The sequence below is a fragment of the Galeopterus variegatus genome, unplaced genomic scaffold (genome assembly GCF_000696425.1).
Source record: "Galeopterus variegatus unplaced genomic scaffold, G_variegatus-3.0.2 Scaffold4332, whole genome shotgun sequence".
NCBI classification, from domain to species: domain Eukaryota; kingdom Metazoa; phylum Chordata; class Mammalia; order Dermoptera; family Cynocephalidae; genus Galeopterus; species Galeopterus variegatus.
In genome coordinates, this window is record NW_007730443.1 from 160,734 (window position 1) to 176,563 (window position 15,830).

Below are 15,830 nucleotides of genomic sequence, written 5' to 3' on the forward strand. Positions count from 1 at the left end.
GGCACTGATTCTCTTCTCCTGACCCACCTCCCTCAAGAAAGCTAGGCTGATGGTCCTGTCTACCTACATTGCCTACTGCCGCTGGTTTCTGGCTGGGGGTATCCTGTGTGTGTAGCTTCTCATGTGGCCACTCATACTGGGGCTAGGAGTCCCTCTATATGTTTGTGCTTATGGTTTGGCAAATGTCATGGAGCCATCTCTCATTAAATCACTGCCACTTCTATAGAGACCAAGCCTCTAGGAATGTCTAGACAATAGGAGCTCTATGCTGGGAAGATGAACCCATGACATTTTCTTGGAGGTGATTACATTTAGGCCTTGTTCTGATGTTTTGGAACCAGTTTCTAATGAGCTTTGTAATGAATGAAAGTTATAGAACCAGATTATACAACCAAGAGATAAGAGGTATAGAATTAGATGGAACTCCAGGAAGACAGGGACTGAGTCCTTGTTGCTCACTTCTATTTCTCTGTCCTGGTATATGGTAGGTGCTCAATAAATGTTGAAGTTGCTGAATGATAGTAATACAGCTTAAACGACCCAAAACATTTTTGTTAAGAGGTTACAGGCAGCTGGTGAAAACAACATTGGTTTTGGACTCAGATTCAAACACCAGCTTGACTACTGTGTAATTTGAGCAAACTTCTTCCCTGAGCCTCTGCTTTCTCTGTTAAATGGACCCAGGGACTGTTCCTCCCTGGATGGCTGTGAGAACCATATGAGCACAGCCTGTTGGCTCCCGGGGCCTGAGCAGGCCTGCCTTTAGGGACTTGTGTGGCCCCAGACTGGGTAGCAGCCCTGTCTGTACTGCTTGACATGAATTGTGGACTTGGAGGTGAGGAGGGACCACTTAACATGAAAGTTTCTCTTTAGGGAAATCCCACAAATGGTCTGACTTTCCCTTCTCTTTCTTCTACAGTTCTTAGTTCTGGCTCACCTCATCTTTCCTCTCCAATTCCCCAGACCCTCCCCTGATGCTAAATTCAAGCCCACAAGCTTCCTTATTTACTGAGCACATCCGTGGGTGCCAGAGTCCTTGGCTCCAGATGGGTCTTCAGAGCCACTTTCATTGGCTCATAGGTGATGTCCCTCTTGTCCAGAAAGGCACAGAGCTCGTATACCTCAGAAATGGTCTCGGTCAAGGGCAGCCGGCAAGTCCCCAGCCAGTTCCTGCCCAGAGGAAAGACCTGTCATGAAGAATCTTAGTACTGCACCTCCTCAAGAGTCCAGCCTGTAAACTTTCTGTGCCTAGAATGTCTTGCGACAACACTGGCTCAAACCTGGCACCATTAACATCATTTCCTTGATTTAACTGGAAATGGGGTGATTTCTTATAGGAGAATAAGCCTGCACACAGGCTCACCTTTTTGGAGCTGAGCTTGACCTGTTTCAGCAAAGCCCTCTAAACTGACTAATTTCAAGTCTCCAGCCCCTGTTTTAAGTTTCAGAAGCCAGGCCAGGTCACAGCCACTCTCTTCCTGCCCTCATAAGCATCTGCCTAAGACATCTCGGCCACTGTGTGGCAGCCTGTCAAGGTCTTACTAATACCCTGTCTGCCCAGGAAAGAGGCTGGGGTCTGAATATCAAACCCCCTTTCCATGGACCCTCCCTCCAGAGGTACTTGTACTTATCTTTGCCCTCTGGGACATCAGGGTGAACATCTCTGGAAGAGATGGATAGTGTGGACCAAAAGGGCCCAAAATAACAGCATAAAAAGTGTTCAGGGTCCACTGACCCTCTCCCCAGGGGCTCACGAAAACCCACTTCTACCTTCAGTTTTGGTACCAATGTGCATTGTGACCCTAAGGCAGTTGCTCTACTGTTTTGAACCTCAGTTTATTGTTCTATAAAACAAGATTGGAATCCATGCTCCTGAACTAATGAGAACATTCTGAGCTCATCCCTCAACGCAAGGGTCAGGTATTACCTCCTCAGGGAAGCCTGCCTTGCCTTGCTTCTAAGGGGGTTTACCCCTGGCTCTGGCCTCTCTGTGTGTCCAGTGAGCCTCCCAAGGGTGAGGAGAGGAACTTTGTAAAGGGGTCTGCATGGGGAGGTACTCAGTACCCTAAGGATATGCCTGGTCACCTCAGACCTAGCCCAGGGATAGAACCAGAGAAATGGATTATAGAGAACAGAAACAGGAAATAGTCTAAAACCTTTGAAACTTGCGGAACCTTGCACCTTGGCATCAGCCCTCACCTCTGATGCCCTAACCTGATGGTGGTGCTGGGAGTGGCTAAAATGATGGGTTGGCCCCAAGGACACTCTTTCCCTCTGACTCATAGGAAAGGCCCAGGTTGTTCCTAAAGAAGGGCAAAGCCCAGCCTGATGGAACCAAGCTGCTCTCTATGGAGGGCCTTACTTGACGTGCTGAAAGAGGACCCCATTCCCGGTGATGTACAGTCTACTTCCATCCAGTGTGCTTTCGATGCGGAGCTGTCCCAGCACAGAGTCTGGATACTTGACCAGCAGACCCAGGGCCATAATGTACAATGGCTTCGCTGACTCCAGGCTGGCTGCATGGCTCCTCTTCCCAGGGCTTGGAGGAGGACAAGAGGTCCGGGAACAGGTACCTATGTCAGGGAGAAAGAGGTGACTCCTAGACCCCCCATAGCTGTATCGGAGGCTTTGGGTCTCCATTCCAACTGCTGCCTCCAATTAGTAAGAGGCTTAGAGGGAGGTTATTTTCTTGCACAGTACAAATCTGGATCTTCTCAAAATCAGTATAATTTTTTGTATACTCAGTCAGATTTAGAGGTCAAAACTATTTGTTGGGAGGGTGAGGCAGGGATGGGGGGCAGGGTTCATTTCCCATATCACCAACATCTGAATTTCAGAAATTTCAGTATAGCAGCTATCTGGCCCCAGCTTCTGCAGAAATCTCCATTAGTTTCAAGCTCTGCTTGAACTACCCAAGGGTAAAGATTGGCAACCATAGCACAGACACCAATGAGTGTTACAGGCTTCCCTATTCACAGCCCCTATCACTGGTCCTCCTGGGCAGAATTTTCCTCAAAGACATTCTATGTGGTGTTACTTTCAGGTTGGGCATTTGGGTTACTGGCTAATGCAGTGGGCACAGGGCATGGTCCACAGAACACAGTTATCACAGAACACACTGCCCCCAGTGGCAACAATGGGCCAGCAGGCAAGCTGCTGGGGATTTTCATGGATCATCTCCAATCCTCAGGGCAATGCTACAAGAAGGGTAGTGTTATCATCCTTTCACAGATGAAGAAACGGTGCCCTGAGAGGCTAATTAAGTACCTTGCCCTAAACTGCAAACCTAGGCAGGAGCAGAGCTGGGATTTGAGGTCAGCTCTGTCCATCTTCAAGGCTACCAGAGCTGTTTCTCTTAGTTATCATGCTCTATAAAAGGCTAAAGCCACACTTTGAGTTTAAGGAGTGCTGCCTGGCTTCCAGAGCCTGTCTTCAAACACACTTCCTTCCATCTTCACATTGCTCTGTGTAGCAGGCACTACTCTACCAGGCTCACAATGATCCATGTTCTCTGAGGGACAGAAGGCCTTGGGGGAGGAGAATGAACTCACTACCCCCTTAAGTGCATTATAAGGCCCTGGGACAGGTTCCTGAGCTGCTGCAGGACGCCTCTCTTCCTAAATAGGATGGGACTCTTATTTGCCACTCTTCACAAATAGGATGGGACTCCATTTGTCTGGGAGGAGGTTGGGAGGAAAGGCCTTATTCCCATGGGATAAATGTCTGGAAATGCCCAGGCCAAGCTTCATATATTCTAGAGAGTTCTACACATTCTCAGAATGCCAGCTGAGGCCATCCTGAGGTAGCTATCTTCCTGCAACATACACAGCAGCTTCCATGGATGTGCAGGAGTTAGAAGATGAGATGATGAAAGGCAATAGAAACCAGGAGGGAAGGAGCAAGCCAGAATGAGGCAAGGTTGGGAGCATGAAGCCCTGAAATGGACAGGGGTCAGGACTGTCAGGAACAGGCAAAAATAGGCAGAGCAGCCAGGGGTTGTGAGGTGGGGGGACCAGGGAATTTGGGGGTGAGTGGGATAACTGAAGCACTGGTGCGAGATTTGCCCAGGCATTTCCTGCATCCTCTAAATGTGCCTGGAAGAGGAAGAATTGGAGTGGCAGGTGGGCGCCGCAGGTCCCAAGTTGCTCACCACTTCCACATGCAGGGCAGACCTCCCTACCCCTGGGAAACCTGCCCTCAGGCCTAGCTTCCTTCCTCAGGATGTTCTGGCCTGGTTTCCCCACCCAAGCTGGACTCCTCCTGATCCAGACTGGGCTGGGCTCCCTACAGCCCTGGCTTGCTGCCTGCCACCCACCACCAGTGGGCAGGCTGAGCAGACAGACAGGTTACACAGGGCCTCATGCTGAAATTCCTCTTGGATTCTAAATCAGCCAGAGCACCTGCTTTTCTCACCAACCCCCAAAGCCCAATGTGGTTGTGGGAGGGGAAATGTTTGTCTTTGGCTTTTCTAACTTAAGCCCGGATTGCCACAGAATGTCAAGGGGAGGCCAGGGTTCCCTGGCAACATACCCATGTTCATCCGGTACAACCTTACAGCTTCAGTGAGCTCAGAGATTTCCAGAATTTCTACTTCTGCTTCTAACACATCTATGTTGGAGAAATTATCTGGTAGTAAAATCTTCTGTGAGCGGAGAAAATTCACTTGAAAAGAGAAGGGAAACAAAATGAGTTAACAAGGTTATTTCTGATTTAACTGTAGGTCCAGGTTTTGGCAGGTTTGCTGCAACTTATTCTAGGCTCTCCTTGTTCTGAAACAATTTCGAAACATACCTGGTTAGATTAGCTTTGAGTCTGTGATTTTGAAGGTGAAAGACCCAAAATTATTTTGTTTTCCTGTGTCTGAATCCATGGGTGTGGCCTCCCATGGCCTCGCCTGGGGCTCCTAAGCCAGGCCCTCCTGGTGAGCACACTGGCCCTGAGACTTACCCTGTGAGTCCTGACCCAAGAGCAGGTCATTCCAAAAGAGGGAGTTGTCTTGCTGCTTAGAGAGGAGGGGCCCAGCCGAGCCTGGGCTGGCAGGTGGCACTTGTGGTGGTTTGTCCCTGCCTGGATTGCAGTGTGGGAGACAGAGACGGAGCCAACGCTAACGCCCTGTGTGAATCAACTTGGAGATTCAGAAGCACATCACAGACAACTTTTTAGGTAACTATGAATAGGAGTAGCTGGGGTTATAGGCATTTGGGTTCCTAGAGCAAATTGGGTGTTTACTGTCCTTTCCAAGTAGGCAGAAGCATCATCTCAAGATCAGAGATTATTCAGTTCACATCCCCAACAGAGCTCATCCTGGAGCAGTGTGGGGAGAGAGGCTCTCTTCCCTCCAGGGTGGAAGATCTTATTCCTCCTTAGGTCACTAGCTCAAGTGGACAATTCCACAATAATTCTGGGGAATGTGTCACCATCTACCCTCCTTCCCTTTTATTCTGAGTTTGGTGGAAGTGAGAATAAGTAGGACCATCCTTTGAAACAATCCTATTTCCTCATTTTATGGTGAGAGGAACTGATGCCTGGAGCCCATTTGGATAAATAAGGGCAGAGTAAGAAGAGAAGCTGACTTTGAAATCCAGCTCAGTGTTCTGCCCTTCCTACCAACTCCTGTGGCCTCAGATAGTTTCCAGTGCACTTTTACAGCCAGGCCATCCCAAAATAAAAAGAGAATAACATAGCTGTGAGCCTAGTGGGAACCTAACGCTTGCTTCCTGGAAGGCTCTATCATGCTTCCACCGCTTCTGCCCAGGGAAGCTCCTGAGGCCCTGAGCATCAAGCTGGGCCTCTGTGGAGTTTGGGGTGGAGAGGAGTAGATGGGCCCTATCAGCATGCTGCCCACCCCACCCCTCACTGCACCCCTGGACAGAACAATCACCAATGAAGCGGAACTCGCTGCACTCGCACTCGATCAGGGCCACAGTCTCAGCCAGCCACAGCAAGTTGTCTTCTGTTACTAGGCTCGGATACTTGGCCACCAGGTCTAGCGGTAGGAAACAGTAGTGCACTTCCTCTTCCGTGTCTAACAGTGGTGTGTCCATGAGCCCCAAAGGTGCCTTATCATGTAGGCCTGGAGGAGAACATGCAGGGGGCATCACCACCTTCCAGAGGCCAGGGTCTCAATTCTGGCAGGGCTCTCACTGACACAGGGGCCCCAGAGGAAGCTGGAGAGACCACCCAGGAGAGAGTCCCTGCCAGACACGTCCTTCCTCTCTCTCTCTTTTCAGAGGTAGCCCTAAAATTTGGAAGGAATATGGTGTGGAACAGGGCATCTAAATCTAATTTTTTCTACAGAAAGTGAAGGTCAGTGGGACATGGCTTACATACACAAAGTCATTAAATTCATTGACCCATTTGGTTCTTTCTAATCGATCAAACCAATCACCATGACCCACGGGTGAAATAGATGCTTTTGAATCTTCTGGAAGCTCAAAACCCACTGATAATCATGAACGCCTTGTTCTGGTGTTGCTGATAGGCTGACCTGTGCTGCAAGGCACCCATCAGACAGTGATCACTTGGAAACATTCCTTGTGTGGTGGTTAGAGGTAACTTAAATGGATGTGGAGTTCCTGGACTTCTATGAGGGGGTGGAATGCAGTTTAGCCTTGCCCAAGTGAAACCAGTATGCAGAGGAATGAGTGTGGAGGAGGATGTTTAGTTCCAGTGGGCAAGCAGCCATAGAGAATGCACGTGCAGAGTACAAGGTCAACAGAGATAACAAAAATCATCTAGAACTAGCTCAGAAACTAGGGTACTCTCTGGATGGAAGCCACTTCTGTTAGGGTGAGGAGAGGGGAAACTGGTGTGGGCTTCAGGGAGGGCTGGCCTCTCCTGATCATACCTGTGAAGGCTGGGCTTTTTATTGGAAATTCTGAGGGTTTGCTGATACACTTCCATGTTCGCCAGTAGTTCAAAGATGCTCTCTCAGCAACAGGTATGTCTGCAGGCCGCACACGTAGGTGGTGTTTCCCTTCCTTCATATTATCTAGAGTCTGTTAGATAAAGATTATTGCCTTAAAAATCTAAACCAAGTAACTACCAATTCTAGAGTGAATACCAGGGAAAATGATATGCAACTTACGTTGGTAAAGTGTTTGAAATAAATCAGTCACAACAAGCTGTAAAAATTTAGGGCTATGGGATGATATGCTGATATTCAAAATCCCAATGGCTATTTCTTTTCTGATTTTTGAAACTTTTTTGTGTTATAATTTTATGTTGAGTAAGAGTAATTTTTTTTTTTTTTTTTGGCTGGCCAGTACGGGGACTGAACACTGGACCTCAGTGTTATCAGCACCATGCTCAACTAACTGAGTTTACCAGACTTTTTTTTTTTAAATAAAATTCAACATTTATTCATGATAATGATTCCAGTATAACAGGAATAGAAGGAAGCTGCTGCTGCTTTTTTTTGGCAGCTGCCTGGTAAGTGGATACAAACCCTTGACCTTGGTGTTATGACCACCATGCTGTAACCAAGTGAGCTAATTGGCCAGAGAGTAATTTATCTTGCATAATCTAAAGAGCAATTTATATTTAATCATTAAAAACTTGATATTTTCTGCTATCGTTTTCCTTCAAGAACTCAAAAACCCTTTCTGACCTGTTGTAATTGTGATTTGCTCATTGTTTGGATTCATCCTAATCCCGGGAAGTGGTCTTATTAGTGAGATGGAGGTGTAATAAAAGTGTTGTATACTGGCACAGGATTCCACATTTTTCAAAGCACTTTCACAGATATTTGTTCATTTATCCTGACACAACTCTGTGAGACAGATGTGTTTTGCTGATGAGGCAGTAAAAGCCACAAAGTCAAAAAGGCTTTGTGACTTGAGCAAGCAGTCTTCGCTTCTTGGCTTAAAGGAGCCGGTGACCAGGGTGGGCTAAGGCTGGAGTGGAGCACCCTACCTAGACAGGGCTGAAGGCCAAGACAAAGGGTGGGCTGGACCCTTTGTGCTGCCCTCACTCAGGGACCTGTTCTTCCTCAAAAGTCCTGCAGGGGCAGATTATCATAATATCAAGCCTATTTTTTCTGTCCTTACTCTAGAAGAAAATGCTATATTCCCACTAAATTTTTAGAGATAGCAGGGCACATGGTCCTTTAAAGGCACGATATGACCAGATTCTCACAATGGGCAGAACTCCTCAGATTCAGTATGAAACTAAGAAAATAACCTGCTTCTAATTCCTACCTACACAGATGAAGCCTTTGTGAAGTTGCTCTTGGGAATCCTGAGAATTGAGAAGTGCTCTCTGGTGGCCACAGCTATAAACTGCACCCACATAACCACTTAAGGTCTGCAAAAGGTGGTGAACCAGAGTAGGAGAATCTTCCTTACTTTGGGTAGCTGGAGGACTTGTGGGAGGATTGAGCAAAGGCGGGGTGGCGGGGAGTGCTTTCCTGTGGCACTCAGCAATGGGGGAGACAGTGCATGCGTGGAACGCTGGAAGAGAGTCTCATTCATTCAATTGAGAAATGCTCTGTGCATTGCCAAGGCCACAGTCAGACAACACTGTGCCTGGATGAAGGAACTCTCAGCCTGGGGAAAAAGAAAAACATGAAAGCCAACCATTTACATATACTGAAATAAAAGCTAATGTCGGTTATGAAGTTTCTGGACATCCAGGAATCCTGGGATTTCTTTCCACAGCATTAGAAGGGGATCCCAGCTTTCCTGTCCATCTTTGCTCGGGGTTGCACACAGCTTTAGTTTCCATGTCAAGCTATCAGCTATCTTGAAGAGGGAATCAGGGAGAGATGGGTGTCTGTATGGGGGAGTAGCTGGCCTTGGGCAAAGAGGAATAAAAATGAGGTGCCAGGAAGGTGACTGAGAGGCCAGGACAGATTCTGTATCTGTGCGTCGGCAGGCATATTGAGTTAAGATGAGGGACAATAACCTGGCAGTTTTTGTGCTGAGAAGTGGACCAAAGAAAGGAAAATGGTGACTGTACCCAGGAGGGACAAGGCAGAGAGGATGCCGGGTAGAGATTTATACTGAGCCAGCTGTCTCTGTGCCTCAAACGTGGCCTTGAGGTACATAGAAGTTGGGGGAGTGAGGGAGTTGATTCTAGAACAAACAGGAGCCAGAGAGTGAAGAGCCCTATAAGGCGGCTGAGGAGTTTCATTTTATCCCCTGGTCAAGAGAAACCATTGAAGGATTTAAAGCAGGGACTGTTACTTGACTGTTATTTACACCATCTCCACACAGGCAGCCAGCAAGTCCTATGACTCCATCTCTTGGTTCTCTTTTCCCTTTCTCTAGTCCTGGCCTCTGGTCCCCAGGCCCTCTCTATAGATCTGTCAAACACATGAATGAGTCCAAATCACTCCCCCTCTTAAAAACTTCAGTGCTCCCTATTGCCTAGAGGATCAATTCCAAACTCTCCATGTTGCACATAAAGTCCTTCACAGTCAATGGAGGCAGCAGGGTATACACAAAAAGCACATGGGCCTTGAACTCAGACGTGGGTTTGAATCCTGACTCTGTCACTTAAGAGCTAACATTGCCCAGGCACTTTTTTTTTTTTTTTTTTTTTTTTTTTTTTTTTTTTTTTTTTTATGAAGGCTTGAGGGAGCCTGGTAGGCTCTTTTTGTCCTTCAGCCATGTGAGGGAGCAGAGAGAGGCACCACCTTTGAAGCAGAGAGCGAGCCCTTAACAGGCACTGAATCTGCTGGCGCCTTGATCTTGGACTTTCCAGTCTCCACAATTGTGAGAAATAAAGTTCTATTATTTATAAATTACCCAGTCTAAGTAAGGTATTTTGTTATAGCAGTAGGAACAGACTGAGAAAGCAACTTATTCCATGAGCCTGTCTCTGACAATCCTGTTCCAACCAAAATCCATAAACCAGAGATTACAAACTGGTAACCTGATTGAAATTCGTATAACTTCGTATAATGTATGCTATACGAAGTTATTACGTTGCTCCCGCGCCTCGCTCAGCCAGTGAGCGGGAACCGGTCTGCATGTGGGATCCGAACCCTCGGGCGGGAGCACCGCCGCGCTTCCCAAGCGGCGCACTATCCAGTGTGCCACCGGGCCGGCCCCTGCCCAGGCACTTTTAAACAAAATCCTCCAATATTCCCCCACCCACAAAGTAGGCTCTGGTATTATCACTTCCTTTTAGCACATGGGAAACTAGGCCCAGGAAGATGTAAGGAACTCCATACCCCAAGTAAATAGAGATGTTGGGAATGGAAATGAGGATGCTAGAGCTCAAGTTCTTAACCACTAGCCAGTTGCATCCCACTTGTCACGTAACCTCTCCAAGTCTCAGGCTCCTCACATGCAAAATGGAGACAGTAAAATCTGGAAGGTATTGTTGTAAGGATTAAAGGAAATATGTTAATTTCCTTCCTTTTAGTGGTCAGATCCCAAACTCCCTTTCCAGCCTCATCTCCCCCCAATTCTTTGTTTTCACTCCATCATCAGTGACACTAAACTCCACAAAACTTGAAAAACACACCATGTTCTTTGATGCCTCCTCAACTTTATGTATGCTGTTCCCTCTTGCCCAGAATATCCCTCTGGGTATATTCCCCATTCTCTGCCTGAAGAGCCTGGAGCCTCCCGCAGCCAGACTGGGTGTCATGCTTCCCCATTGTTCCCATAAATGCCCACACACTTCTCTCTGCAGGCTTCTGGCTTGGTTTCAGACCTGTCCTTCCACCTATACTGAGGCTCCTGCATCCCCACCTTCTAGTCTAGAACCTAGCATGTAGTAAGTGCTCAGAACTGCTGTGTTAGTTGAAAGAATGCATGAAAGTGGAGGGCTGGAGGGCTGAGTCCTCTGGAAAGAAAAGCAAAGAGGGACATGGGGGATCACAAAAGGAGCTGGCAGAGAAGTGGACTGCACTATAAAACTGAGAAAGATGCTGACTATCCAAAACTATAGGAAAAGCTGGCACAGGATTATAATGAGCAGAACCCAGAGTTCAGAGGGCAGTAAAGACAGTGATTCCCGGGGCCGGCCCGTGGCTCACTCGGGAGAGTGCGGTGCTGATGACACCAGGGCCACGGGTTCGGATCCCATATAGGGATGGCCGGTTGGCTCGCTGGGTGAGCGTGGTGCTGACAACACCAAGTCAAGGGTTGAGATCCCCTTACCGGTCATCTTTAAAAAAAAAAAAAAAGACAGTGATTCCCGGGGCCGGCCCGTGGCTCACTCGGGAGAGTGCGGTGCTGATGACGCCAGGGCCACGGGTTCGGATCCCATATAGGGATGGCCGGTTGGCTCGCTGGGTGAGCGTGGTGCTGACAACACCAAGTCAAGGGTTGAGATCCCCTTACCGGTCATCTTTAAAAAAAAAAAAAAAAAAAAGACAGTGATTCCAACTTGGGCCCTGGAGGCCAGAGGGAAGAACTAAGAGGGAGAGGGACTGGGATAATGGAAGAGAAGGAGAGAAGATGGCAGGAAGGAAAGACTCAGTTTGGGTCTGACTTGTGATGGACAGAAAGACAATGGGTAAAGAAGCACAAAAAGGGAATGAAACTAGGAAGTGCCTGGAAGAGACAGCCTAGCATCCCAAGTCCATGCTAAGCCAATTGCATCACAGAACTTGAACCTGTCATTCACCTCACCTGAAGTTTCAAACCCCAAGACTCTATCTCAATGGTGAAAACAGTGGTGCCCTTGAACAAATCTAAATTGGCCACATGGGAGACAGCCTGTGGGGTGGTAGGGAGATCCCTGCCCAGGACAACAACCTGTTTGAGGATGACCCAGATTCCCTATTTGGAGGTGTTGTGTGGTATGACGTATGTCCTCCGGGATGGGTCAGTAATGACAGTCCAACTAACTTGAGAGGAGATGTGCTAGTTGAAGGGAGAATGATCCATTTTGTAGAAATGAAATCTCAATTTCCTGCTATTTCCACTAATGTAAAGTGTGAGCAGCACCACTTTCCCCAAGAAAGGTATGTTTGGCAAATCTGTAAAAAGAGAAAAAATAAATAAATCCACAAAAATTGCAATCCTTGCCAGTCAGGTCATGCTGCATGCTCATCCAAGGTGTCAGTCTTCCATGGGCTCAGGAGCCTCAACAAGGTGTTTTCTGAACTCTCTCAGCCAATCCTTCCTCTGACTTCTAGAAATACAAGGCCTCTATTCACAAGAAGCCATTTGGATGCTATTAAGAAACAACAGAAAGCATTCCTCAGCCCCCTCACCTACTTATTTATGGTCTGCCAGTGTCCCCTAATAGATATAAACTCCCTAAGACCTCAGGATCCTTGCTTGTGTTGTTCTATGTTTGGAAACCTTGCTTGTATTTACAGCACCCAGGAGAGTGCCTGTGGGATCTCAGTACTTTTTTTGTTGAATGAATGAATGAATGAATGAATGAATAAATAATGAATGAATGAATGAATGAAGAATACTCCAGAGAGCCTGGGCTTCCAGCTGCCCTTCGGCTTTGATGACTGAAGTTTTCACAGAGTGCGTGGCTCATCTTCTACGGCTGACTTCAAGTCCGCTTTCATTTGCCTGAATATTACTTCTAGGAATTTTACTGTTCATATGTTATGACCTGCAAAGTTACCAGAGGGAGGATTTCTTTAGTGAAATATGGCCCTGGATTCAGATGACTAATTGCTAGCACAAGCATAATTGATGTTGCTTTTGGCCTAGATAATAGTGAAAAAATATGTCAATCAGAAGCAACATAAAACTGATGGTGCGTGTGTGTGTGTGTGTGTGCATGTGTGTGTGTGGTTGCCAAAAGATGGCTGACAAAAGTGCTCTGCTGGCAGAGCTTTTGGACTTAACAGAGGCTTTCCATATAGCAACAGTTCTCAGAGATGCCTCATGCTCTGATGTGGGCTGTTGGAAGGGATTGGATGGTAAAAGAGCTTGGGGAGCTTGCAAATCCCTGACTGCCTTATAAAGACAAGGAGGGCAAGCACTGCTTTGAAGTTTGAGGGAAGCAAGGCTGATAGAACAAAAGGATGTGCAGAACAATTGCTATCAGCCAAAGGAGACAAATAAGACAGCCCTCAGTACTTCAAACCTGCCCCTCCACTGCTGGCTCCAGTCCCATCACTCTGCAGAAGTCATCTTGGGTACATCATTCAACATTCTCTCTGCAGATGTTTATTAAACACCTGTAAATGCCACATACTGTGAAAGATGCTAGGAATGCAAACATGAGAATACAGTCCAGTGAGGGAGAAAAACATGAATATTGATCTCAACAGAATTAGCACTGATATAATAGAGGAATTAACTCAGTTATAAGAGCAGAGAGACAAAAACTCCATTAGAAATATCAGGTGAGGCTTCCAGGGGGCCACATGTAGGCCAAATCTTAAAAGCGAAGCATTCTAGGAAGAGGAAACAACAAGTGAAAAGGTATAAAGAGAAAGCATATGGGGTGCTTAAGGATGTGGCTGAACTTCTGAGTGTGTGTGCATGTGCATGTTTGTGTACATGGCCATGCATGCATGTGTGTGTATGTGCTGGGACATGAGCCACGACAAGCAGATGGGCCTACTTGGGAGGACTCTGATGCCATGTCAAGGGGTTTGCACTTGAGTTGTCCACTTATCCATACCTACAGACAAGCTACACTGCTGTGACAAATACCTGCTGTTTATGTAATCTCCTTCCTTCCCAAGATCACAATAGCAATCTGTCCTTACATGGTGAGTAACAGGAAATGTGAGACTGCCACTGGTCTGTTTTCTTTAAAGCATCATTTGTGTGATCAACATAAAACTCCCTGGCTCCCTTGAGCACAAGGAATGCAGGCGTATTTGGGTTGATTGCTGGTAGCAGAGTGCTCGCAAGTAGAACAATTTAAGGTTCCAAACTTAGAAGTCCCCAGATGGTGTGAAAAAGGAAATACAAGTAGCATGTACTGTCAATATACCATGTCCTCAGTGGACTTAGAGGGGCTAGTAAAGGAAATCAATAGTCTGCCATAAACCTTGAACCCTTTTGAGTGACCATGAAGAGAAATTTCACACTTTGCAGTAGCAGCTGTGACTCTCAACCAGGATGATGTCATGTGAAACGCTGAGAGCAGTTTACATATTGGTGAAGAGACCTTCTCAAATTATAGAGAAAGTTCTAGGAAGCCCTGTGATGTTAATATAAGGACCTGTAATAACTACTTTGTATTTCCCCTATGAAAAATATACAACACTCCAAAACATCCAGGTTCATGGATTTACATATCAGCTTAGATGACTTCCATATTTATATCTCTAGACCTGACTGGCTTCCATGAATTCCAGACCTGTACATCCAGTGCCTCCTTACCACCTCCCCTTGGATGTTTATTGCCTTTTCATTACCTCCCAAACTTAACACATTCAAATCCTAACTATTGATTTTTTCCCCTAAACCTGCATGTCCCTCAGAACCCACCATTCACCTGGTTGTTTAAGATTGAAACAAAGGAGTTGGTCCATTCTTTTTATTCACACAAAGCATTTGTTCATTTAGGCAAAATCCTGAGTATCTGTATAGGCCTTAGCAGTGGGAAAAGTGACGGAAATGTGTGAGGCTGTCATTTTCTTGAGGCAGCTCTTGGTTCCCAGCTATAATTACAGTCTGCTTCAGTGAATAAACACCACTTCAGTTGGGCCAGCCCAAATGTTTACTTATTTGAAAACACCATTTCCAGGGGGCGGCCCGTGGCTCACTCGGGAGAGTGCGGTGCTGATAACAGCAAGGCCCCGGGTTCGGATCCCATATAGGGATGGCCGGTTCGCTCACTGGCTGAGCGTGGTGCTGACAACACCAAATCAAGGGTTAAGATCCCCTTACCGGTCATCTTTTTTTTTTAAAAAAAAAAAAGAAAGAAAACACCATTTCCAGAGCATAAGTACTTGTTTCATGGTCTGTTTTAGGGAAGCAGATCCACATGATTCTTCAAATACTTGTACTGCTCACACAACTTGGAACTTTGGAATTGTACAATTCATTGGCCTTGAGTTGTTTCCCATCTAGAAGTTGCTTCCCAGATATATTTTGTTTCAGTTTGGGAAATGACAAAAGCAAAGGAGTTAAAAGCCTTAATAAATTGTTTATGTAGTTTAAAATGTATCCTTTAAAATGGTTCTTTAAAAAGTTACCTTGATCTCTTTGATTTTCTGCAACAAATAGGTTACTCTCTCCTTTTTCCCACAAAATGGTGCCTTGGCATAGAGTCATCAGCAATCCTGACATGCCAGGCCATTTAAGTGGTTTTGAAACCACTTGTAATCAATTCTAGTTCACCATTCCTGGGGAAGGTGAAAAGAATTTAAATTCAAGTGGGTAGCTGGGGGGGGGGAGAGAGAGAGAAAAGATGGAAGGAAGGAAGGAAGGTAAAAAGAGAATAAAATGCATGAATAAATAAATGAGTTAGCTTCCAGGGGACACCATCCTGAGGAGAAACCTTGAAAGTGATGTCTTAAAACCCAGCAGACTTTATTCCTTCATTTAACAAATATTTACCGAGCACCTGCTATGTCCTAGGCATTGTAATAGGTGCTAAGTATGGTGAATCAAAAGATATTGCTTTTGTCTCCATGAAGTTTATCACCTCTTGAGACAGACACATAAAAAACAAACAAGTCACAACATGAAATGAAAGTGTCATCAGGGATGGTCAGGATGGCTTCTCTGAGGGGTAGGAAGGAGGTACATTTGGATTTAAGGGAGATTTGGCATTTATGGAACTGTATTCCTTATGGTATGAAGAGACCATAGTTCTGGAGAGTCCAAGTGGTCAGGAATACAGACATGGAGCCGGTAAGAAGGAAGGTGCAGGAGAGATTTCAAAACTGTGGGCAGAGGCATGAGCTGCTTGTAGCTATGCTGATCGAAGGGAGCTAA

General features: G+C 46.3%; 1 protein-coding gene across 1 annotated transcript in view; it reads right to left on the reverse strand.

Moving 5' to 3' along the window:
- KCTD19 (potassium channel tetramerization domain containing 19) overlaps positions 1–15,830 on the reverse strand; it is a 26,655-nt gene that overhangs the window by 6,051 nt on the left and 4,774 nt on the right. The window contains exons 3-7 of the mRNA XM_008587329.1: positions 6,848–6,998; positions 5,882–6,073; positions 4,531–4,662; positions 2,363–2,573; positions 1,010–1,170 (exon numbers count right to left, since the gene is read on the reverse strand). Of these exons, the coding sequence (XP_008585551.1) occupies positions 1,010–1,170; positions 2,363–2,573; positions 4,531–4,662; positions 5,882–6,073; positions 6,848–6,998 (847 nt within the window). The remainder of the gene's footprint in view (positions 1–1,009; positions 1,171–2,362; positions 2,574–4,530; positions 4,663–5,881; positions 6,074–6,847; positions 6,999–15,830) is intronic.